We start from the raw sequence: 19,225 nt of genomic DNA, 5'->3' as shown, positions 1-19,225 counted from the left end.
CCGAATCACGAAGCATACAGAATACAACAATTGAATTTAGTGAAATATGAATGACAACATCCAGAAGTTTGGTCGTGAGCACGTTCGTACAATAACTTTACAGCTTGTCGTAGTAGTGGTCGACAGCTGGAATTTCGGGCTAAATATCGTGTTAGTCATATTTCAGAATCGTGTGCAGTCACCCATTACCTTGAGACCCTTGCGCACACGAATGCCCCTGACGAGCTCTTCGAGCTTGCTACCCTTGTCGAGAGGAGCTAATAAATTTCATTAACATCAGTCTTAACACGTCGCACATGCAATTACGCACATCCGTTCATGATTTCCCAGTGGTCGAACACACTCTGGGGGAAGGCTTGCCCAGCTGTTTGGGAGCGGAGATCACTGTTGAAGCCGAAGGACTCCATGACGGGGAGATATGCCTTGACGGTGAACATGGGAGTTCCTGGCCTCTGCTCTTCGCTGAAGACCTGGCCACGACGCCTGTTCAACACGCTGTAAATACCACCGATGGCATTCTCAGGACACTGGATCTCGACTAAGAATAACATCAATACCAAGAAAAATACGATACGAGCGGGACGTACCGAGGTACACTGGCTCCTGGAGACCAGGGGTAGCAAGCAAACATGCCGCGTAGCAGACGCGACGGCACGTAGGAATGAGTTGTCCACCGCCACGATGGATAGCATCAGCGTGCAACTGTTATGATCGCATAAGAAGATGCAAATACAAGTAGGTATGAAGTGTACTTACAGTGACATCAAGAATGTTGAAGCGGATACCACGCATGTTCTCCTCAGCGCAGACACCCTCCTTTGTTGCCCACTGGAAGGCAGCGACGCAAGAGTCCTTGATTTCGTTGAGGTACTGCACACCCTTGGTGACATCGACGAGCAAGTTGGGGCCAGTGGTATCGGGACCGAAACACCAGATCTTCCTTGCATCGGTGACATCCCAAGAGAAGTCATCAGCGAGGATACGAGCACGGGCTTTGTAATCGTCACGGGAGTTAACGGTACCAGCCTCAATAGCTTTGGTGAGCTCCTCATCGAGAGGCATTGCCTTGGCATAGAGACGGTTGTGCTTATTCTGCGACTTGGACAAGGCCACAATCGAAGACTCAGCCTTAACAGTCTCACGGTAACCCACGACAGGGTCAGATATCTTGAGAGGAACGCCAGCGTGGTCTTCTTGGAGATCCTACAATGTGTCAGACTAACGAAATTTAGCAAGTAGATAGCCATTTACCTTCAAGCAGATTTCCAAGTGCAGCTCACCAGCACCAGCGACAATGTGCTCACCGGTCTCATCGATCCAAGCCTGGACACAGGGGTCAGACTTCGACAGACGCTTGAGACCTTCGACAAGCTTGGGCAAATCTGCAGCGTTCTTGACCTCAACAGCGACCCGCACGACAGGGGACACGGAGAACTTCATGACCCTCATGTTGTGTGCAGTCTCAGAGGTGGTGAGAGTTCCGCTCTTGAGCAAGAACTGGTCAATACCGACGAGACCACAGATGTTACCGGCAGGACAATCTTCAATTGGTTCGATGTAACGACCCATCATGAGCACCGTGCGCTGAACTGACTTGAGGAACATGTCCTCCTTCTTTCCAGGCACGAAGTTGGGGCCCTGGATACGGACCTTGGGGCCAGAACGAACGGTACCGGAGAACACACGACCGAAAGCGTAGAAGCGTCCTTTATCTGAAGTGGGCACCATCTTCGAAACGTAGAGCACAAGGGGAGCCTTGGGGTCACAGTCCCTGATACCAATGGCAGACTCGTCATCCATCGGACCTTCGTAGAGAGTCTCAACACGGTAGCGTTGAGCAGTTGCGGGGGAAGGAAGGTTGATGATTATCATCTCCAAGAGGGAGTCACCAGCGGGCAAGAACTTGCGCATGACGACCTTGAGGAGAGCCTTGCCCTCGAGATCATGCTCCTCAGATGTCAGCTTGACATCGAGCTTCTCGCAAATGGGACCGATTTGGTCCTTCTTGAAATTCATGACGGCGTCGAAAATCTTGAAGATGGGCTCAAGGACGAACATGTTGAAAGACCGTTCAAGGGGTTTGCCGTCGGCATCGGAGTTCTTCGTACCCCACTTGCGAGTGGCAGGGTTGAAGTAGTTATCACCCCAAAGCTTAGCCAAAAGCTTGTCTTTAGGTACACCAAACTTTTTGGAGTAGCGACCAGCGAACTGGCGGAGGCCGAAAGCCCATCCATGGAGACCTGAACCGAAAGCAACGGTACCCTTGTCTGGGTAGACCTGGACGTCACCAAGGGCAGCATCATGGTAAGTCGAAACGATGACATTGACCGTCTCGATGGTACGCTGAAACGACTGATACAAGTCCTCTTTTGAAACTTGAAGCTCAAGTAAAGCACGGTCGACCTTGTTGATGATAACGACGGGTTTAATACGCTCCGTGAGTGCTTGACGAAGCACTGTCTCTGTCTGCACGCAGACACCTTCGATACAGTCGACGACGACGAGAGCACCGTCAGTGACACGAAGAGCGGCTGTGACTTCTGATGAGAAGTCGACGTGACCTGGTGAGTCGATCAAGTTGATCAAGAACTCGTTGCCTGAAGTAGTATTTCATTAGCAAGATTTTGCGATATTAAAATCAAAGACTTACCTTCAGTCTTCTGCTGGATAAGTTCAACATCTTCCTTCTCCATTTCGAAGTACATAGAGATGGCTGTCGATTTAATCGTGATACCACGCTCCTTTTCATCGTCTCGTGTGTCCGTAAATCGCATGTCACCAGCTTTTGCTGCAGCGATGATACCAGCTTTTGAGACGAGGGAGTCGGTGAGGGTAGACTTTCCGTGATCGACTGCGTAAGTAATTTAGATTAGATCAATATGCTATCATCAGCAGGATCTTGCTCACCATGGGCAATGACGGACATGTTACGGATGTTCGTGGGCTTGTCCATGAGCCCACGAATCTGGTCTATGGTTCAAAGAATCGTTAAGAAAAAGATCGAGTTTTCTTGCACGATCTATGTGCTCACCGACTGTGAAGTTACTATGATCATACACGATGATTAGTGCATCGGAAACGTAGATCTAAGCGAATACGTACACCATCGTGTCTAGATTTTACAAGGATGCAATGAGAAAAAAAGAAAAAAAAGGGGATCCTTTTGAACGAGTTGGATGGTGAGTCAAATGCACACCGGGGCCGTACTCTGAGGCTCGTTGATCTTAAAAGTAAAGTTTTTGGTCTTTGGCTTATCGATCGACTTCAGGGCAGGTCACGTCACCATGCTGTGTGACTAGGATATTAAAAGCACACCTACTAATAGTGCTTGTGGTATATGGTACTGCGCACTCGTGTGGTAACTACATAGTTAATCATATCCACTTTTCCTGTTCACAGATGCCCATGGCCTGTTCATTCCAGTTGGTAGGTCTTGTTATCTCCTGAGTCAGTCTGCACAGCACCCTATTAGTAACTCACGGGTCCGGTCTGCTGCCGAGCTGATGAGTCCTTGATTCGTAATCCTTGTCGTTGCAAAGTTTCCCTTCAAGTTTAGCCTGATTTGTGTGGAAAATGCCAAATTTATGTACGAAAGTAGATACGTGACTTATTTCAGCCACGTGATGCGTTTCGAGTCAAGATGCGATACGAATCATGATTCTAATTGCGGAAACCAAAATCTAGATGAGACGTGTGTTTCTGCACTCATCTCTCCTTCGATCAAGACGTCCATCTCATCATATTACCCTCCCTTTACCTCTAAGAATGTCTTCCTCTTATGATGGCCCATGGACTGCACGCAAAGTGCGCGAAGAATTCTTCAACTACTTCCGCTCCAAAGATCACACTTTTGTTCCATCTTCTTCAACCGTACCCTATGATGATCCCACTCTCCTGTTCGCAAATGCTGGGATGAACCAGGTCATTTCAATTCCGTAGGCTTATGCATCAGAACTCACATCCTATCAGTACAAATCCATATTCCTGGGTACTGTCGATCCCAATTCCGAGCGAGGCAAGCTGAAGCGTGCTTTCAACAGCCAAAAGTGCATCCGCGCAGGTGGTAAGCATAATGGTGCGTGCAGGTCTATGGAAAAGGCAGCGTTCACTTTAACATTGCAAATATAGACCTGGAGGACGTTGGGAAAGACTCCTACCACCACACATTCTTCGAGATGCTCGGAAATTGGTCATTTGGTGACTACTTCAAGGTTCAGTGCTTGTTTTCCGATAGCTCGGCCTAGCCGACATTTATTTTACAGAAAGAAGCTATTGAATTTTCATGGGATCTATTAACTAACGTATACGGGCTGCCCAAAGACCGATTATATGTTACCTACTATGCTGGAGACCCACAAAATGGAATACCCACAGACGAGGAAGCAAAACAACATTGGCTAAGCCAGGGTATCTCACCAGATCACGTTATCGCGTCAAAAGGAAATTTCTGGGGTAAGGCGTGTTTTATCACCCAATGAACAATATGACTCATTCGCGTCTACAACAGAAATGGGCGCAACCGGACCATGTGGGCCTTGTAGGTGCGTATATCCCATTTCTGATCTCCCTCCGTTGATCTTCCTCAGTGAAATACACTTCGACCGCATTGGTGGACGTAATGCTGCACACCTTGTCGATGGCGACGACCCAAACGTCCTTGAGATATGGAACAACGTCTTCATACAGTTCAACCGCGATGATGACGGCTCACTTAAGTCGCTCCCAAGCAAGCATGTCGACACCGGCATGGGTTTCGAACGACTTGTCTCAGTCCTCCAGAACAAACTTTCAAACTACGACACTGATGTGTTCTCCCCGATCTTCACGCGTATACAGGAATTAACTGGAGCAAGACCGTACAGTGGGAAATTTGGCAACGATGATGTGGATGGTATTGATACTGCATACCGTGTCGTTGCTGATCACGTACGCACGCTTTCGTTTGCGTTGAGTGATGGTGGTGTGCCCAACAACGTTGGCCGTGGTTATGTCCTTCGTCGGATCCTTCGTCGTGGTTCACGCTATGTCAGGAAGAAGCTTGGTGCACCCATCGGCTCATTTTTCTCCTCTTTGATGCCCGTGGTTGTGGAGACCATGGTTAGTGAAGCACATCTATCGCATCCACTCAACCTAATTTATACCTTGTACACCAGGGTGATGTCTTCCCTGAGCTTACAAAGAAGCAAGGCGACATCAAAGAGATCCTTGACGAAGAGGAAGAGTCCTTCTCACGTACCCTTGATCGGGGCGAGAAGCTCTTTGACCAATACGCGACACGTACGAAAGATCTGGGTGTCAACGAGCTCAATGGTGCAGACGTATGGCGGCTGTATGACACGTACGGGTTCCCCGTCGACCTCACACGGCTCATGGCGGCGGAGCTTAGGCTTGGAATCAATGAAAAGGAGTTCGAGGATGCCCAAGAACATTCAAAGCTCGCGAGCAAGGGATCATTCAAAAAGGATAAAGCGGATCTTGTGAAGCTTGATGTCCACGATCTCGCTGCATTGGAGAAGAACGATGCGATACCCAAAACAGATGACTCGTTCAAATTTCGTGCGTGAATTCCTATCCACAATTCGCCCTTACTCAACCACCTTTGCAGAACTCGGCAATGTCACTGCTACAGTGAAGAGCATTTACTATCACAAGGAATTCATCTCATCATCATCTGGTATACCGGCGGATGCAAACTTTGGCGTGCTCCTCGACCGCACAAGCTTCTACGCAGAAGCTGGTGGCCAGGAGTATGACACTGGCAACATCGTCATCGACGGCGCCACCGATTTCGAGGTGACAAACGTTCAGGCATACAATGGCTACGTCCTCCACACCGGTTCTCTCAAATACGGTCAACTCTCTGTTGGTGATGAAGTCATCTCCTCCTATGATGAGCTCCGCCGCTGGCCGCTGCGCAGCAACCACACCGCAACGCATATCCTCAATTTCTGTCTCCGCGAGGTGCTCGGCGATCACATTGACCAGAAGGGCTCGCTTGTGGCACCGACAAAGCTCCGCTTCGACTTTTCGCATAAAGCACAGATCTCCCTTCCAGAACTCGCGAAGATTGAGTCGATGAGCATTGACTGGATCAGGAAGAATGTAAAGGTATATGGCAAGGATCTAGATCTCAAGACTGCGCATAAGATATCCGGGCTGCGCGCGGTCTTCGGCGAGGCATACCCAGATCCTGTGCGTGTTGTCGTGCTCGGGTACGATGTAGATGAGGTCGCGAAGGATATTGATAACCCGAAGTGGCGGAGCACAAGTGTTGAGTTTTGTGGTGGCACTCATGTCGCGAAGACGGGTGATATCAAAGACTTTGTCATCACTGAGGAGTCCGGGATTGCGAAGGGAATCCGGAGGATAGTCGCTGTGACTGGCCAAGAGGCGCATGAGGCGTCCCGTGTCGCCAATTCTCTGAAGGTCCGCCTTGAACAGCTCGAGTCGACGGAAGGCAAGGAAAAAGATACCGGGCTCAAGGTTCTTAGTGTGGTAGGTCGTAAGATGTTTTTCTTCCACTGTCTGTCGACTTATGTTTTGCAGGAACTTGGCCAGGCAGATATATCGGTCCTTTTGAAAGCAGAGCTCAAAGACCGTCTAGCGACTCTTCGCAAGTCGCTTGACAAGCAAATCAAGGAGAAGGAGAATGCGATAAACAAGGCGGTATGCCCTTCTATTTGTTGTTCTTGTATGTCGATTGATGTATTGGCAGGCCGTGAACGCTTTGGTTACCTTCTTCGAGGAGAAGCCTGACTCAGAGGTCTACTTTGCCATTCTTGAGGTTGATGGTAATGCAAAGGCATGTTGTAACAATAGTCCACAAAAGGTGATTATGCTCAACATGATGTCCAGATTTTGCAAAACGTCGTCATGCAAGGCAAGAAGCTTGGTAAGACGGTCTACGTTTTCAGTGTCGACGCAGAGGGTGGCAAGGTCGCACATGCAAACTATGTTTCTGAGTCTGCACGGTCAAGAGGTCTCGATGCTCGAATATGGGCATCCAAAGTAAGCGATATCCTCGGCGGAAAGGCTGGTGGGAAAGAGGATGGTGCTCAAGGTGTTGGGGTCAACGTCGCCCAGGTTGAAGAGGCTCTGAAGGTCGCGCGGGTGACGTTTTCAAGCAAGTATAACTAGGGATTTCTCCATACAATGAACACCCGGCTATAGACGTCTATCCTTGTTGTAATTCAGACAATGCATTGTACAATGTACTGGGGCGGGCTCTGCTCTAAATTATTTTTTTATGGTACAGCCTAGAGCAAGCACAGCTAAATAGGGGTCCACAGCCACATAACGACACGGAAGTTTCCCATTTATGTATCCGTCTAAACGGTGTGACCGCCTTTCTTGTCTACCTACATTTTGCGCTTTCCTTTGACTGATTAGCGCTTCACGAACTTAGCAATATCATCTTTCTGACGCCCTCCCTTTCCTTATGAGCTTCATTCGGCCAGCTACTCCTGGCTTCCTGATAACCCTCATAGCCACCATTTTGTTGGGTGTTGTATCCTTCTCTGTACCCCTCATAAAATCTATATACTTCCTCAAGGCAAGCCTTGCCGTCGAAGGCACCAGTGGTTACATCACGTTTGGAACCTTGGGGTATTGTTCAGATATCTCAGGGACAGCCTCATGTTCTAGTGCAACGGTGGGGTATGAGCTCAGTAAGTCAACTTCTGAACCCTTGTAGCATTCATATTGACATTTGCCTTCCCTGGCATGTGTAGACATCAATGCCTTGGTGGGCGATAATACGGCTCTCCAAATCCCCACTGTAGTTGTAAAATGGCTCACGTATGCCCTCGTCCTGCATATTGTGGCTTTGGCCTCGCAGGGGTAGCCGCCATCTTTGGTCTACTCGCTCACATTCGTGAAATAGCCATGACTTGCTTCAGTAGTTGCATATCAGGATTTGCCGCTACTGTCGCCCTCACTGCTTTCATTTTTGACATCGTCATCTTTTTTGTCGCCAAGTCCAGGATGAACAGTGTTTCAGGTGGCTCTGCTTCCATCGGCAATGCAGTATGGATTACGCTTGTCGCCTGGATTCTACTGTTCTTCAGCGGATGTTTCTATGGCGTTGGAAGGTGTTGCATAAGAAGGCGTCCAAGGGATAACGAACGTATGGGTGGAAATGGATACGCAGATCAAATGCGCCTTGACGCTGTCAAAGCGGAAGTAGATCGAAAAGCAAGACAACAGCGAGGCGAAATTGGTTTACCCCCTTTCCAGGAATATGACCCATCCCAGCCGCTGAAGGCCAGAATCTCGGGGGATGGTGTATTTTTGGACGAGGAGGATGGTGCGCTATACCGAGACAATCAGAGCGTCTCAACCGCCGGAAGAGCCGGTACGGGGTCCTATGGTCGTCGTCCATCAGCAAACGGTTACGCTGGTGGAGGTTATATGCAGGCTCCTCTCGGCACACGCGCTGTTGATGAATATAACAACACTTCTCCGTATGCGGCGCCGCCACGCCGGAAGAGTAGCACCCTCACTCAGACTACGTCCTCCAGCACTTATCCACCGACATCTACAACTCACTCAATGTCGCCTCTCAATTCATATGCCGTTCCCGGTGCTGCAATCACTGCCCCAGTGCAAAATGCTTCAGGCGCTTACTATAGTGACCCATACTCCCCGCAGGCATATGGTCATGTGGAAGGTGGCTCTTGTGAGTAATAGCTCGGCAGCACTTGTTCATCTCTCACATAATTACAGCGCGCACCCCTCCGCAGCAACATGCGGCGTATAACCCCTGGGAACCGCAGCAAACTCAGCCATCCGTTAACCCAGATTCATACAATGCTTTGGGTGTGACAGCTGCGGCTTCATATGCTAATGCATACAACCAGCCTCCTCATCGACCCGAGCAGAACTATGCTGCCTAGCACTACTGGTGCTCCACAGCTGTCGGACCCATACTATGCTTCCAATTATCGTGGTCCAACTCCTAAGCCGAGTTCTCCGCCACCAGCCAACACCAGTGGTGTAAAGGGTCCGAGGGGGCCACCGTCCCCTGTGGTGATGTCCCCTCCATCTCAGATGTACAACGACAACCCACCGACGTATGAGGATGGTCCATCGCGAACGCCTGTGCAGCGGAAGAGCTGAATATGATGTACAATTTCACGAGGATTTCATGGAGTTGATATATCTATACTGCATATTTTTTTATCAATGGACCGTATCAGATTTGACTGTAGGACTATCTACTTAGATACCCTCTGTATTCTATTGTGAAACAGTGGCTTGCCTTGAAACAATAACCTAGCATGAGTACTGACAACAAGCCATCCTATGGGTTCTAGAGCTCATCAGCCAGTGTTCGCCTTGGTTTTACTTGCCGTTTGGGCGGCTCATCGACGATCAATAGAGTGAGGAAGTCATCTGCAAGGCCAGCAGCAAGGATGCCAGTGGTCTCGCCGGCTGGATTAGACGGTGAGCCCCCCTCGTTCCTAAATTCGGGAGATGGATCTTACCATCATCGTATGCTGGAGCAACCTCGACAATGTCAGCCCCGCTACATACGAGTTATCAACTGTTTGTACAGGCCCCCGAATGACGAAGAGAATCTTACACAAAATTCAATCCAGCAAGACCTCGAAGGATTCGCTTGGTTTCTCGACTGGTCCATCCAGCAGGTTCAGGTGTGCCAGCTACCTAGACATCAATAACTTCAAAATTGCCCTAGTGATATTTGCGCTCACTTGCAGGTGCCTGACCAGGGTCTATCAGAGAGCAGTTAGCACACAATTGTTAGCGATCAATTAGAACATCTACAGACCGATGGTGTCGATGTCAAAGCTGAGGCGGGAGGCAATGAACATCAACATTACGATCAGCGACGCATTTCTCAGGACACACCTCAAGTAAACAGGGGAGTTGCCGATGCGCTGTCGGATATGCTTAACGATCTCATCTGTTCCAAGGTCGTCGATATCATCAGCCATGATGAGCTCAAAGCCGATTTCTTCATCGTGCTCGATCATCTGAGGGCCCTGCCGATTCAAAGTGCGTCAGCTCGAGCCAACTTGAGACACAAGGAACGCCCTGACCTCCAGTTTGTTTCGGATCCCAGCATGAATACTGGTGTTGGACATAAGTCCCTCTTCAAATGCCCATGTGAAATATGTCCCGTGATTGACCCTGGACTGCGTGGAAAAACCTCCCCCGCTTGGCCAAGTGTCGATGTGTGCATCGAAGTGAATGACAGATATAGGTCCATAAACCTGATAAAGAGATCGAAGAATCGGAAGCACCTAAGTATAAATTGACATGTGAAATCCGGGGGATGTAGGGGAATCATGCTATCTCACGATGGTATGGTCTCCGCCTACCACCAGATGATCAATTGCATGTTTTCAAACGAGATCATGGTTTGGGGCTCACCTAATGTCAGTATACGAGGGTGCTCCACTCCATCACGCGCAAATTTGGCGGTGCGCGCACTAGCAGTTCCATTCACGGGTCGTGCTAAAAGCGTGGTATACGCAGTTTCCATTTGATCAACAGCTAACGCGTTGTCATAGGGGCTGATAGGGACCTGTTAAAGCGCTGTCAATATGTTTAGACGCCTATGACGTGCCGAAACTTACGTCTCCACAGTCAATCACTTCTGCGCGGGTGTACGGGTTCGTCATCCATTCCAATGCGTAGCCCCTCGCAGGGGATTGACGGCTGGAGCCAGATCTAATTGCAGACGGTCCGAAACGTGCCCCTGGTCTGTAAGAAGTAGCTGTGTCAAATGGCATGCCGAGAACAGCGATGTCAAAGGTTGTCGACAAATCATCCAGGCAACGTGTGTAGGGTAGGTGGGAGTAGCTCAGAGGTCCTGTAAAACTAAGGTCTGTCTGTGCGCCATACTTGGTTGTCCATGGCTCCTGCTGCTTGGTTTCGAAGGCATGTTGCTGTGCATAAACAACGGGAAGTAGCGCAAGAGGAAGGTATCTCATTGTCAGTAGTACCTGTGATGTTCCTTCAACGTCAGCGCCAACTTATGAGGGCAATCACGAGAGATCTCTGGGGACGAGAACATTTTGTATTGCATGTTACGTACTGTTACGTACTCTGAAAGTATTTCTGCTTAGCACCTGATTAGCACGTGGTGATGTAGGGAACAGACAAAGATAGCTTGGAAAGTAAGAAGAACCGTCAAAGTTCATCTCGAAGCCAAGAACCAGGAAGTGCGTATGGTGTGGGAGGCGATTGAGACATGAACATCGATAGAAAATCGTGGACAAGGTCGGCCGCCGCCGTGCCTGTGATTTCGGCTGTAAAAGAATGTCTCAGTCCCGGTCACAAACAGCCGACTGCTGTCAAACATGCCATGATCATAGACAGGAGCGACTTCCACTATGTCGGCACCACTGTGTTGCAAAAAAAGTATGAGACTTATGGGAGCCAATGATAGCTGGGATACCTACACGAAGTTCAATCCGGCCAGGCCACGGATGATTCGTTTGACCTCTCTACTCGTCCAGCCTCCCGCCTCGGGAGTACCCGCTAGATTTCAGACATTCAAGCTTTGTTTCAGTCATGTTAATGGTGAGACGCACTAGCAGGTGCAAGACCAGGATCTGTTTGATATGTAACATAAGTGGGCAAATCCAACACGGATATCACTTACCGATAACATCGATATCAAGACTATTGCCCTGTCAGTAACATTCTAAGCAGTATGTAAAGCAGACATACCTCAAGTAGACAGGTGTGTCACCAACACGCTCCCGTATGCGTTTGATGATCGCGGGAACCCCGTGATCGTCGATGTCATCGCTCGTGATGAAGTGGAATCCAACTGATTCATCATTTTCAATGTCTCCCAGTCCCTGAATTCAGAGGTGTTCATTGCAAATAATAGGAATAATAATCAAAACCTTATTTACCACTAATTTGCATCGGATACCAGCATGAATGCTCGAGTTCGAAACCAAGCCTTCCTCGTTAGCTACATAAAAGAAGGTTCCGTGTGTAACGCGCGACTGCTCAGTCACTGTTCCCGGATATCCATTCCAGGTGTCGAGGTGCGCATCGAAGTGAATAACAGAAACCGGTCCATATACCTTGTTAAGAGCACGAAGAATTGGAAGCACGATTGTGTGATCGCCTCCAAGGCTTCGAATGATGTCAGGTGCTTGCTTGTAGATGTTTAAATTTGACAAACCTGACGATCCGTGGGCGCTCACGTCCGTCCTTCGCAAGTTGGGCACCATTCGCCCAAACAGACTGGCTGGAGGCGATAGGACGATTTAACAAAGTAGAATACGCGACTTCCATTTGGTCCATGGCCAGAACATTGTCGAATGGAATGATCGGAACCTTTGCTCTCGTCAGTTGCTCATGTCAATTACTTGTCACTGAAAAAGGCGCACGTCGCCACAGTCAATTATTTTTGATCCTTGCTCGTATGGATTATTGCCCCAAGCCAAACTATATCCGCGAGCCTCCCTCTGTCTTCTGCTGCCTGAACGAATCGCATAGGGTCCAAAGCGAGCACCGGGGCGATAGGATGTGCCCGTATCAAAAGGCATACCGAGAACTGCTATATCAAACTGCGCGGATTCATCTTCCAGACAACGGGAATAAGTCATATGAGAAAATGCCAATGGTCCAGAGAAAGGTTGGTCAATCTGGGGACCATATTTTGACAACCACGTCTCAGGCTGTTCAATAGTGTCGCCCAAAGGGATCTGGTGCGCGAATACGGCTTTGATAGAAACCGCGCTGATTACAAATTGAAGGAGTTTTTTGAAAGCCATTCTGGTAACGTTGTTCCTTGGGAAGAAGACCTATGTTGACTTGAGACCTGAGAGGCTGGCGAATTCTTATCTGGAAAATGGGACAGAGTGGGCGGCCCGTCGGACAGACGAAGTCAAACGACATGTGCTCCAATATGGGACTTCCGACTCAGGAAAGCTCTAGACACCTTATTCTTGACAAAGAAGATCAAGCAAAGCAATCTATGATATGATCAGCTGCTTAAAGAAGGATGTACATGAGGCTTGCATGAGGCGAGGCCAACAATTCATGCACAAAATTAGAGCATGCGGGTCCCGTGCACAAGGATGATGTAAGACAAAAATTAAAACGCACGTGATTCGCTGCGGGGTACTTTACTTAGTACGCAGTGAGCTTGTAAATAGATGTTCAACAAGTTTCTGCCAGTCATAGAACTACCTAGTACCAATGCCCATCACGACATAGTTTCCCAAGTCAAATACAAAGTATGTGCGCTCAAACCAAATGAAAAACAAGCACCATACGAATATCAATTACAGTCACTTCAACGGTCTCCGATGAGCAGCTGACGTACGCAAAGGCAAAATCTGCCATTGACGGCGTTTTCTAGCACTCTCACTTTCTGCAGGAGCATCCCGCTGACCGATCGTCAAAACTCTGAGTTTTCTGAGGAGCTCGGAGGAGTCATCTGCGTCGCCTTCTACGCCTCGATCCTGTTCTAGAGTTTCATCTTCGGTGAGGTCTATATCCCCACTGAAAACATCCTCAGGAGTTGCCTTCCGCTGTGCTGTGCCACCAGAGAAAAAAGAAATTGGTGTTATGACCGCGGAACTTAAGAAAGCCGATGCGTTATCTAACAGTGACTTTGGTTTGGGCATTGGAATTGATGACAGGACATATGTCTTTCGCATCCACGCGGTGGAAGTTTGCGCGGCTGGCGGAGGGTATGCAGGATCACACTGGAAAGATGCAGTGATATGCTGAGTTTCTCGGGAGTAGGAGAAACGCGGTAAAGGATGCGAGTATTCATTTGGATATGGCTGGGAGATGGGTCGGCGATGCCGAATGACCAAACGGTCCTCTACATCTACTGTAAGATTCTACAGCAGATGAATGACGCTGACGTCGCACCTTCGATATCGATTGCATGTCCTGATGATCTCGAACAAAGAGCGCCCGACGTATCGATAAAGAATACCTGGATGGCGCAAGTTTTATTCAGTGGTCAATACTAGTACTTGCACAGAAGTGACATACGTACCTGATTATTAGCTTCCGGATTTCTCAAGGCTGATGTCTTGTTAGAGTTCACTTGTGCACGTAGAGAAGGCAAACTTACTTTCAACTAAAGACTTCTCTTTCTCTGGCCAGAGTAGGATCTCGGCGCCATCTTCTACATCATCTCCACACACGTCCCACAGCCTACCATTCGCAAGGTTACGAATCACGAAGTATCCTGGAGGAAATCCATAGAGCTGAGCATTAGCAGACATGGTGGTGTGGTCAAGGGTGGGCGGGGCGATCACACAGCAAGTGCGCCAGAAAGGGAAAGCTCCTGGTTTCACCTAGGAAGGTACCACAGGCTGTCGTTCTCCATTGCATGATACATAGTGCATGATTTTCTGTTCTATGCTGCTTCGCAGGCTCAGCTGCATTCTCAGCCTGAGCACTGCGCAGCCAACTATGTCTTGGAGAAATTCTGTCTCCTTTAACCTTCGGGACATTTTTTTAGTCAGTTTCCCGGCCATTGCATTCTGTTGGGGTAAATCAGGGTAATTCGCCATCTACTTTCAACGTCGAGTACATATGTACCACAATGCACATAGTATGATAGACATTGATAGTACGGTACTGAGGTACTCATGAAACAATTTTAAGCTCCGCATTAGAAAAGTCGATCTCAATCGTACCCTACTCCGCACTTCAACATCTCGGTGAGACTCTGTGGGAGCTCCAACTCGTCGAGTCAGTATTATGATCAAGGAGCTCTAATTCCGAGAAGTGCAATCCTCGTCAGAGTCTGGGACAAATATCCTGCTCGCGCCAGGCGGTATAGTAGCCGTGGTTGTCGAAGGGCAAGAAAAATCCCAAATCGACAGCTACTGGATACGGATAGAGAGCCTGTCTTGTTGTTTGCGACTTCAAAGTTGTGTGGAAGTTTGTTGCATACGGTAGGTTATCATGAAGTTGGAAGCCCTTTTGACTAAAGTTAGCCATTCATTCACCGGATCAAAATGCGGAGATCACTGGCGTCAAGACTTTGTTAGTCAACTTCTACGAACTATTCATATTGCTCATCCCGTGGTTCAACGTTCAACAGCGTTCAGTGACGCCATCGGTATATGACATTCTCTTCCCCCAGATAACGCAGACACTAGGAGATTCAATATGTAAGCCAAACTGCTTCCTCGACCCTCGGAGGCATATATAAACGCATCACCAAGGAACTCTGCTATTCCTTAGAATGCACATTCCAGCGCCAATGAACTAGCCATGGCTTCTGACACAACCGCTACCTCCACCTTCTTCCTTTCTCCACCTGGACGACTCTTCGAGTCGACCTTACCTCGATATGAATAGCGAAAGGCAGGTTCGCAATTGGTTTGACGACCCTCGTGACATGCAGACGACGACGACCTCCACTTCCGGCGCCTCCACCAACAGAAGTTCCCTCCCTTCTTCGCAGTCACTTCCAAATCGTTAACCTCTGGCATCCTGTATCGCATGCAGGTGTAGAGATTGTTCACTTGCACTATGTAACTACCGGGCCGGGGTCTCGATGACACGATCGACTTCGTGCTTCTCGCTTACATATACCATGACTGCGAGGGCAGCCTCCGGCCTGGAGTGTCATGTGTTCAACCTAAATCACCAGTGGAAATACATGAGAACAATGACGAATTTTTTTCTTTTCAAATTGTCAGCGTATCAGCTCGTGCCTTCCAAGACCCGAAAGCTCAAGAGGGTACGCCACCTTGGGAGTCCATCGAGATGTTTTTGCTGATTCTACTCTTCCGACGTTTCACACAATCCCACGGCTCGCATCATGACTGACACTGACAATGTATTCATGACAAGGAGGCAGGGAATATGGATGCTTTCGACAGTGGCAACGCTACATGGGTCGAGAAACCCCTCCGAATCTGCAGTCCAATCAGCGGCGGCCAGCCTCTCATACAAAGGCACTCCCTCCAGAGGCACAGTCAATGTTGCAACAAGATGTACATCGAAGGGCATCTCTGGTCTGGCGTTGAATGTCTTTTGCCTTGTTGTCCTTTTCGGCCAGATAAACTACTGAGTCCATCACTGGAGCTCCAGTAGAATAAATGCGCATGTCCGTGACATGTAGCTCATTGTAAGCAGAAGAGACTGACCAGTCCACAACAATGCGGTAGAACCAAGCGTCAAACAATTGGTACCGTGAACGCGATACAATGACTGACTGTACAATACAACATGTAAATATCCAGGTGAAGGTATAAATATCACAGGCGTCACGCCTGTCCTTGACATTCTAGTCATCCTCTTCGACATCAAATGCACCAGGAACTCGTAATGTCTGTCTGGTACGCGTAGCCCGTTCGTTGCGCTCTATGTTCTGCTTCTCTATCCAATCCTCCAGACCGTACGACATCTTAGAGAGACCTCTCCATTCATGACGCGCAACAACACTCTTCGGCGGTGACCGACCCCCGTCCCAACCAGCGCTCATCATCATTGGTTCCTGTGACAATCCTTATCAGCGAAATCGACCCAAGGGTTGAAAGATGGGGCTGACATTGCTGTTCCAGCTGACATCTCGCACGCAAACCGTGCTGCGAGCACTATTGGGGAGTATGCACTCCTCCGCGGAGGGATCAAGTGTCATAGCCGACGTCTTCGAGCGATCCAGAACCTGGACTATGCGTCCGTCGAGCGACCATATCTAGAAGTAACGTGTGTTAGATACAAGGAAGTCAATTGTAACTGGACCCTGACGTGTATTTTCCCGTCTGCCGAACCGGAGTAAATGTATTGTCCACCTGTCGTCTCAGCAGGACTAAAGTGACATCGGATAAGTGTGCGTAAGACAGCATGACCTCTGTAGGTCATGACGCTACAGTCACGCGGATGTGCAGCATGTTTTGGTTTCGAGTAATGGCCATAGCTTAGCAAGACAGTTGAGGTTCATTCTCACTCAAGTTAAGACCTGAGTGAAACGCACCGGTAATCAAATCCACGTGACCTATAGTCGCGGTTAGCACCATTGTCAAAGTCCTCGCTGCTGCACATCTTCCGCAAATCCCACAACCGTAGTGCCTGATCCTTTCCGTTCGATATGATATAACGACCGTCACCTTTCGCCGAGACGTTGGTGATACCTTCTGTGTGTCCCACCAAGACTCCTGACGGTTTCTGTGATGCACCTAATGAACGCCGGTCCCTTTTGCTCATATCAGTAGAATAATTGTCGATGAGCCTGCGTGAACTCACCAAACTTTCAAAAATGTGTCATCAGAGGCACTGATTAGCACATTCCCCGATGCAGTGTCAGCCCAACAACAGCTGTTTACGTCGTCTTCGTGTGCAATAATTTTGACTGTCCTACGGTCAGCCAAGAGATCATAAACTGAGGTAGAGCGTCTGTGAGAAATCCAGGCTCAAAAATAAAATAAAGTCTACCAAATATTTGACCGCTGCCACCAGCCACGACCTCATTTCCATCTGCAGAGAACCTGCAGCTCCAGATGCCAAACGAGTTTTCATCATCCCAGCCCCAGTGTGTGCGAGCCCGTTGGCGGTGATTAGGTTCCTGAAAGCTGATGGGAGTCTGAGTAACTGATGAGTCGAGTGTGCTTGTCATATACACCGTGGGTGACTAATTTCTGTTGAAGTTGATGACAACTACTGAGCCATTCCACTTACAATCGACGAATAAATCATTCTATGAGAACGTAAGCATGACCTGCAAGAAAGATACAATCACTTGCCTTTCGTTGTTAGGACTCAAATGAGAATCTGTTATCGTCCAACGACCAGCAGACCCCTGTATAGTCTTCAATATCTTGAGGGTTGTATCATGGTCGCAGTCGCTGTCATCCCAAACACCTGTAGCGCTGCGCCGTAGGGTCCTTGGTCGCTTCATGTATGGCGAAGGAGGCGAAGTCATGTCATAGATGTGAAGACGAAAATCTCGAGAGGAGTATGAATTGCTGTCCCACAAGAGCAGCATACCACACACCTTGACAACAGGTATAGTAAAACGAAGAATCTATCGAGTGACATCAAGTGATGAACCAGGAATGGAACAAGTAGATGTTCACCTCTCGAGAATTGCCCGCAGTAAACATTTGCGGTGTAGGATGCAACGGCAATTCCGTTCGTATTCGGAATGAGTTCCTGTAATGAGTTCAGGTAGATGCATGAAATACCAGAGAGTAACGCACACTAGTCATATTCTCTCTAGAAATTGCTCCTCGGGGTCGCGAAGACTGGCCGAGGATCATTTGCGAAATGTTCCTCCGGTTTCTCTTGCTCCTGAACTTCGAACTCACAGAACCAAATTCTCCTCCCATGAGGAGCTCGACGCCTGGCTGCTGGGGTTCCTTGTGCGGAGGGAACCACACCTGGTGCCATTCTCCTACGTTTTCACTTTCTTCTTCTTCGTCGTCTTCTTCATAATCAGTGGGAGAGTCCAGAGAACGTGGATTCAGCAAATGATGCAAGTCCTGGATACCGATGGTCCTGAGCTGTCGGGGTTCACTGCTGTTACCGTCACCACCAGTGTTAGTCCGGTGTACATTTTGCGAGTTAAATAACGCTACAGGTTAGCGGCGGATGAGCGGGACATGTCCTGCAGCGAGTGAACTCACATAGAAATATTTGGGGTAGCATAGGTGATTCCTGTGCGACTCCGGTGCGCTCCTGTATCAAGTCCTGTAGGTCCTCTAAATCCAAGACAGTATCGTCATCTTCCTCATCGACATATGCGTCGGGACCATCATAATCATCATCATTTTCTTCGAGCATCCCGAAATCGATTCGATCGTACTCAGACATGATGCGCAAGATCGAACCCTGAATTTTGGGTGTTAGTGTTAGTGAGAAAGATTTGGCAGCCTGGGCGCAACTTAGTAAGTGCGGTTATCCAATGGTTATCTCTGCCGTATAGACTCAAGCCACGTGAATACCTCTCCACGGACCGAGTCAGATTGCCCGTCGGACTGAATGCACCGTGACGCGGGGTCTTGACCTTAAGGCCTAAAGCTAAAGCATGATATCTGCCTCCGCGGAAAGGTTTGTACTAGACAGTGACGGATCATAATAAGTGTCTACCTCCCTACGAGGAGTTACCGCAATGCAACATTAGACCCAGCAGGCTGCCGCATATCATTTCCCGAGGGCTACAGAAAGCACATTCGGTTTACCATGAAATACACAAAAATAAGTTCGAAAGTTCAAGCTTCAAGCATTGAATTTGAGTGGAAAACTAGAAGGGACT

The 19,225-nt window shown here is 48.7% G+C and overlaps 7 protein-coding genes across 7 annotated transcripts; 2 read left to right on the top strand and 5 right to left on the bottom strand.

The window, feature by feature from the left end:
- Nucleotides 1-15: 15 nt before the first annotated feature.
- F5147DRAFT_662727 (P-loop containing nucleoside triphosphate hydrolase protein) lies at nucleotides 16-3,224 on the bottom strand. Its single transcript, XM_041434812.1, has 10 exons — nucleotides 3,103-3,224; nucleotides 3,032-3,045; nucleotides 2,908-2,970; nucleotides 2,651-2,851; nucleotides 1,252-2,597; nucleotides 757-1,203; nucleotides 588-702; nucleotides 311-538; nucleotides 190-257; nucleotides 16-139 (listed from the first exon to the last, which is right to left on the bottom strand). The coding sequence occupies exons 1-10, from the start codon at nucleotides 3,105-3,107 to the stop codon at nucleotides 98-100; spliced, it is 2,529 nt and encodes an 842-aa protein (XP_041300018.1). The 5' UTR covers nucleotides 3,108-3,224; the 3' UTR covers nucleotides 16-97.
- A 450-nt stretch (nucleotides 3,225-3,674) lies between these two features.
- F5147DRAFT_624082 (tRNA synthetases class II (A)-domain-containing protein) lies at nucleotides 3,675-7,245 on the top strand. The gene is made up of 11 exons (XM_041432646.1): nucleotides 3,675-3,921; nucleotides 3,970-4,075; nucleotides 4,129-4,211; nucleotides 4,263-4,452; nucleotides 4,508-4,541; nucleotides 4,587-5,097; nucleotides 5,154-5,556; nucleotides 5,606-6,495; nucleotides 6,547-6,666; nucleotides 6,716-6,802; nucleotides 6,856-7,245. The coding sequence occupies exons 1-11, from the start codon at nucleotides 3,685-3,687 to the stop codon at nucleotides 7,135-7,137; spliced, it is 2,943 nt and encodes a 980-aa protein (XP_041300017.1). The 5' UTR covers nucleotides 3,675-3,684; the 3' UTR covers nucleotides 7,138-7,245.
- Nucleotides 7,246-7,345: 100 nt separating this feature from the next.
- F5147DRAFT_662724 (pali-domain-containing protein) lies at nucleotides 7,346-9,274 on the top strand. The gene is made up of 3 exons (XM_041434811.1): nucleotides 7,346-7,667; nucleotides 7,838-8,677; nucleotides 8,725-9,274. Exons 1-3 carry the CDS (start codon nucleotides 7,439-7,441, stop codon nucleotides 8,892-8,894), a joined length of 1,239 nt encoding a protein of 412 aa, XP_041300016.1. The 5' UTR covers nucleotides 7,346-7,438; the 3' UTR covers nucleotides 8,895-9,274.
- On the bottom strand, nucleotides 9,275-11,007 carry F5147DRAFT_662720 (arginase family-domain-containing protein). The gene is given in 11 exon segments (XM_041434810.1): nucleotides 9,275-9,432; nucleotides 9,486-9,526; nucleotides 9,584-9,662; nucleotides 9,714-9,734; nucleotides 9,791-9,810; nucleotides 9,871-10,004; nucleotides 10,062-10,265; nucleotides 10,323-10,339; nucleotides 10,396-10,549; nucleotides 10,602-10,970; nucleotides 10,983-11,007. The coding sequence occupies 10 exon segments, from the start codon at nucleotides 10,956-10,958 to the stop codon at nucleotides 9,311-9,313; spliced, it is 1,149 nt and encodes a 382-aa protein (XP_041300015.1). The 5' UTR covers nucleotides 10,959-10,970; nucleotides 10,983-11,007; the 3' UTR covers nucleotides 9,275-9,310.
- Nucleotides 11,008-11,024: 17 nt separating this feature from the next.
- Nucleotides 11,025-13,027, bottom strand: F5147DRAFT_662714 (arginase family-domain-containing protein). The gene is made up of 9 exons (XM_041434809.1): nucleotides 12,378-13,027; nucleotides 12,170-12,324; nucleotides 11,892-12,120; nucleotides 11,701-11,834; nucleotides 11,633-11,652; nucleotides 11,562-11,582; nucleotides 11,430-11,508; nucleotides 11,332-11,372; nucleotides 11,025-11,276 (listed from the first exon to the last, which is right to left on the bottom strand). The coding sequence occupies exons 1-9, from the start codon at nucleotides 12,762-12,764 to the stop codon at nucleotides 11,158-11,160; spliced, it is 1,185 nt and encodes a 394-aa protein (XP_041300014.1). The 5' UTR covers nucleotides 12,765-13,027; the 3' UTR covers nucleotides 11,025-11,157.
- Nucleotides 13,028-13,133: 106 nt separating this feature from the next.
- Nucleotides 13,134-14,273, bottom strand: F5147DRAFT_662712 (uncharacterized protein). Its single transcript, XM_041434808.1, has 4 exons — nucleotides 14,084-14,273; nucleotides 14,006-14,034; nucleotides 13,876-13,942; nucleotides 13,134-13,825 (listed from the first exon to the last, which is right to left on the bottom strand). The coding sequence occupies exons 1-4, from the start codon at nucleotides 14,235-14,237 to the stop codon at nucleotides 13,284-13,286; spliced, it is 792 nt and encodes a 263-aa protein (XP_041300013.1). The 5' UTR covers nucleotides 14,238-14,273; the 3' UTR covers nucleotides 13,134-13,283.
- A 1,847-nt stretch (nucleotides 14,274-16,120) lies between these two features.
- Nucleotides 16,121-18,849, bottom strand: F5147DRAFT_662703 (WD40-repeat-containing domain protein). The gene is made up of 12 exons (XM_041434807.1): nucleotides 18,597-18,849; nucleotides 18,171-18,544; nucleotides 18,048-18,123; nucleotides 17,966-17,995; nucleotides 17,715-17,916; nucleotides 17,650-17,668; nucleotides 17,407-17,602; nucleotides 17,218-17,353; nucleotides 16,949-17,167; nucleotides 16,723-16,891; nucleotides 16,523-16,669; nucleotides 16,121-16,468 (listed from the first exon to the last, which is right to left on the bottom strand). The coding sequence occupies exons 1-12, from the start codon at nucleotides 18,781-18,783 to the stop codon at nucleotides 16,259-16,261; spliced, it is 1,965 nt and encodes a 654-aa protein (XP_041300012.1). The 5' UTR covers nucleotides 18,784-18,849; the 3' UTR covers nucleotides 16,121-16,258.
- Nucleotides 18,850-19,225: the final 376 nt, after the last annotated feature.

Source organism: Suillus discolor (genome assembly GCF_016758755.1).
Source record: "Suillus discolor strain FC423 chromosome Unknown F5147scaffold_1, whole genome shotgun sequence".
Classification (NCBI taxonomy): Eukaryota; Fungi; Basidiomycota; class Agaricomycetes; order Boletales; family Suillaceae; genus Suillus; species Suillus discolor.
This window is presented reverse-complemented; position numbering and strand designations above follow the sequence as displayed.

Coding starts and splice junctions, on each gene's coding strand:
- F5147DRAFT_662727 (XM_041434812.1), bottom strand. Junction 2,852..2,907: donor CATGTCCGTCATTGCCCATG/GTGAGCAAGATC, acceptor TTACTTACGCAG/TCGATCACGGAAAGTCTACC. Junction 1,204..1,251: donor ACTTGGAAATCTGCTTGAAG/GTAAATGGCTAT, acceptor GACACATTGTAG/GATCTCCAAGAAGACCACGC.
- F5147DRAFT_662724 (XM_041434811.1), top strand. CDS start 7,439: ATGAGCTTCATTCGGCCAGCTACTCCTGGCTTCCTGATAACCCTCATA. Junction 7,668..7,837: donor AACGGTGGGGTATGAGCTCA/GTAAGTCAACTT, acceptor TTGGCCTCGCAG/GGGTAGCCGCCATCTTTGGT. Junction 8,678..8,724: donor TCATGTGGAAGGTGGCTCTT/GTGAGTAATAGC, acceptor ACATAATTACAG/CGCGCACCCCTCCGCAGCAA.
- F5147DRAFT_662703 (XM_041434807.1), bottom strand. CDS start 18,783: ATGTCTGAGTACGATCGAATCGATTTCGGGATGCTCGAAGAAAATGAT. Junction 18,124..18,170: donor CTAGAGAGAATATGACTAGT/GTGCGTTACTCT, acceptor AACTCATTACAG/GAACTCATTCCGAATACGAA. Junction 17,168..17,217: donor GACACATTTTTGAAAGTTTG/GTGAGTTCACGC, acceptor TATGAGCAAAAG/GGACCGGCGTTCATTAGGTG.
- F5147DRAFT_662720 (XM_041434810.1), bottom strand. CDS start 10,958: ATGAGATACCTTCCTCTTGCGCTACTTCCCGTTGTTTATGCACAGCAA. Junction 10,005..10,061: donor GGATCCGAAACAAACTGGAG/GTCAGGGCGTTC, acceptor TTGAATCGGCAG/GGCCCTCAGATGATCGAGCA. Junction 9,735..9,790: donor CTTTGACATCGACACCATCG/GTCTGTAGATGT, acceptor GCTCTCTGATAG/ACCCTGGTCAGGCACCTGCA.
- F5147DRAFT_662712 (XM_041434808.1), bottom strand. CDS start 14,237: ATGTCTGCTAATGCTCAGCTCTATGGATTTCCTCCAGGATACTTCGTG. Junction 13,943..14,005: donor ATCCGGAAGCTAATAATCAG/GTACGTATGTCA, acceptor TGCGCCATCCAG/GTATTCTTTATCGATACGTC. Junction 13,826..13,875: donor ACATGCAATCGATATCGAAG/GTGCGACGTCAG, acceptor CAGTAGATGTAG/AGGACCGTTTGGTCATTCGG.
- F5147DRAFT_662714 (XM_041434809.1), bottom strand. CDS start 12,764: ATGGCTTTCAAAAAACTCCTTCAATTTGTAATCAGCGCGGTTTCTATC. Junction 11,583..11,632: donor TCTTGATATCGATGTTATCG/GTAAGTGATATC, acceptor CATATCAAACAG/ATCCTGGTCTTGCACCTGCT. Junction 11,373..11,429: donor CTGGCCGGATTGAACTTCGT/GTAGGTATCCCA, acceptor TTTGCAACACAG/TGGTGCCGACATAGTGGAAG.
- F5147DRAFT_624082 (XM_041432646.1), top strand. CDS start 3,685: ATGAGACGTGTGTTTCTGCACTCATCTCTCCTTCGATCAAGACGTCCA. Junction 4,542..4,586: donor GGACCATGTGGGCCTTGTAG/GTGCGTATATCC, acceptor GATCTTCCTCAG/TGAAATACACTTCGACCGCA. Junction 6,667..6,715: donor AGAATGCGATAAACAAGGCG/GTATGCCCTTCT, acceptor ATGTATTGGCAG/GCCGTGAACGCTTTGGTTAC.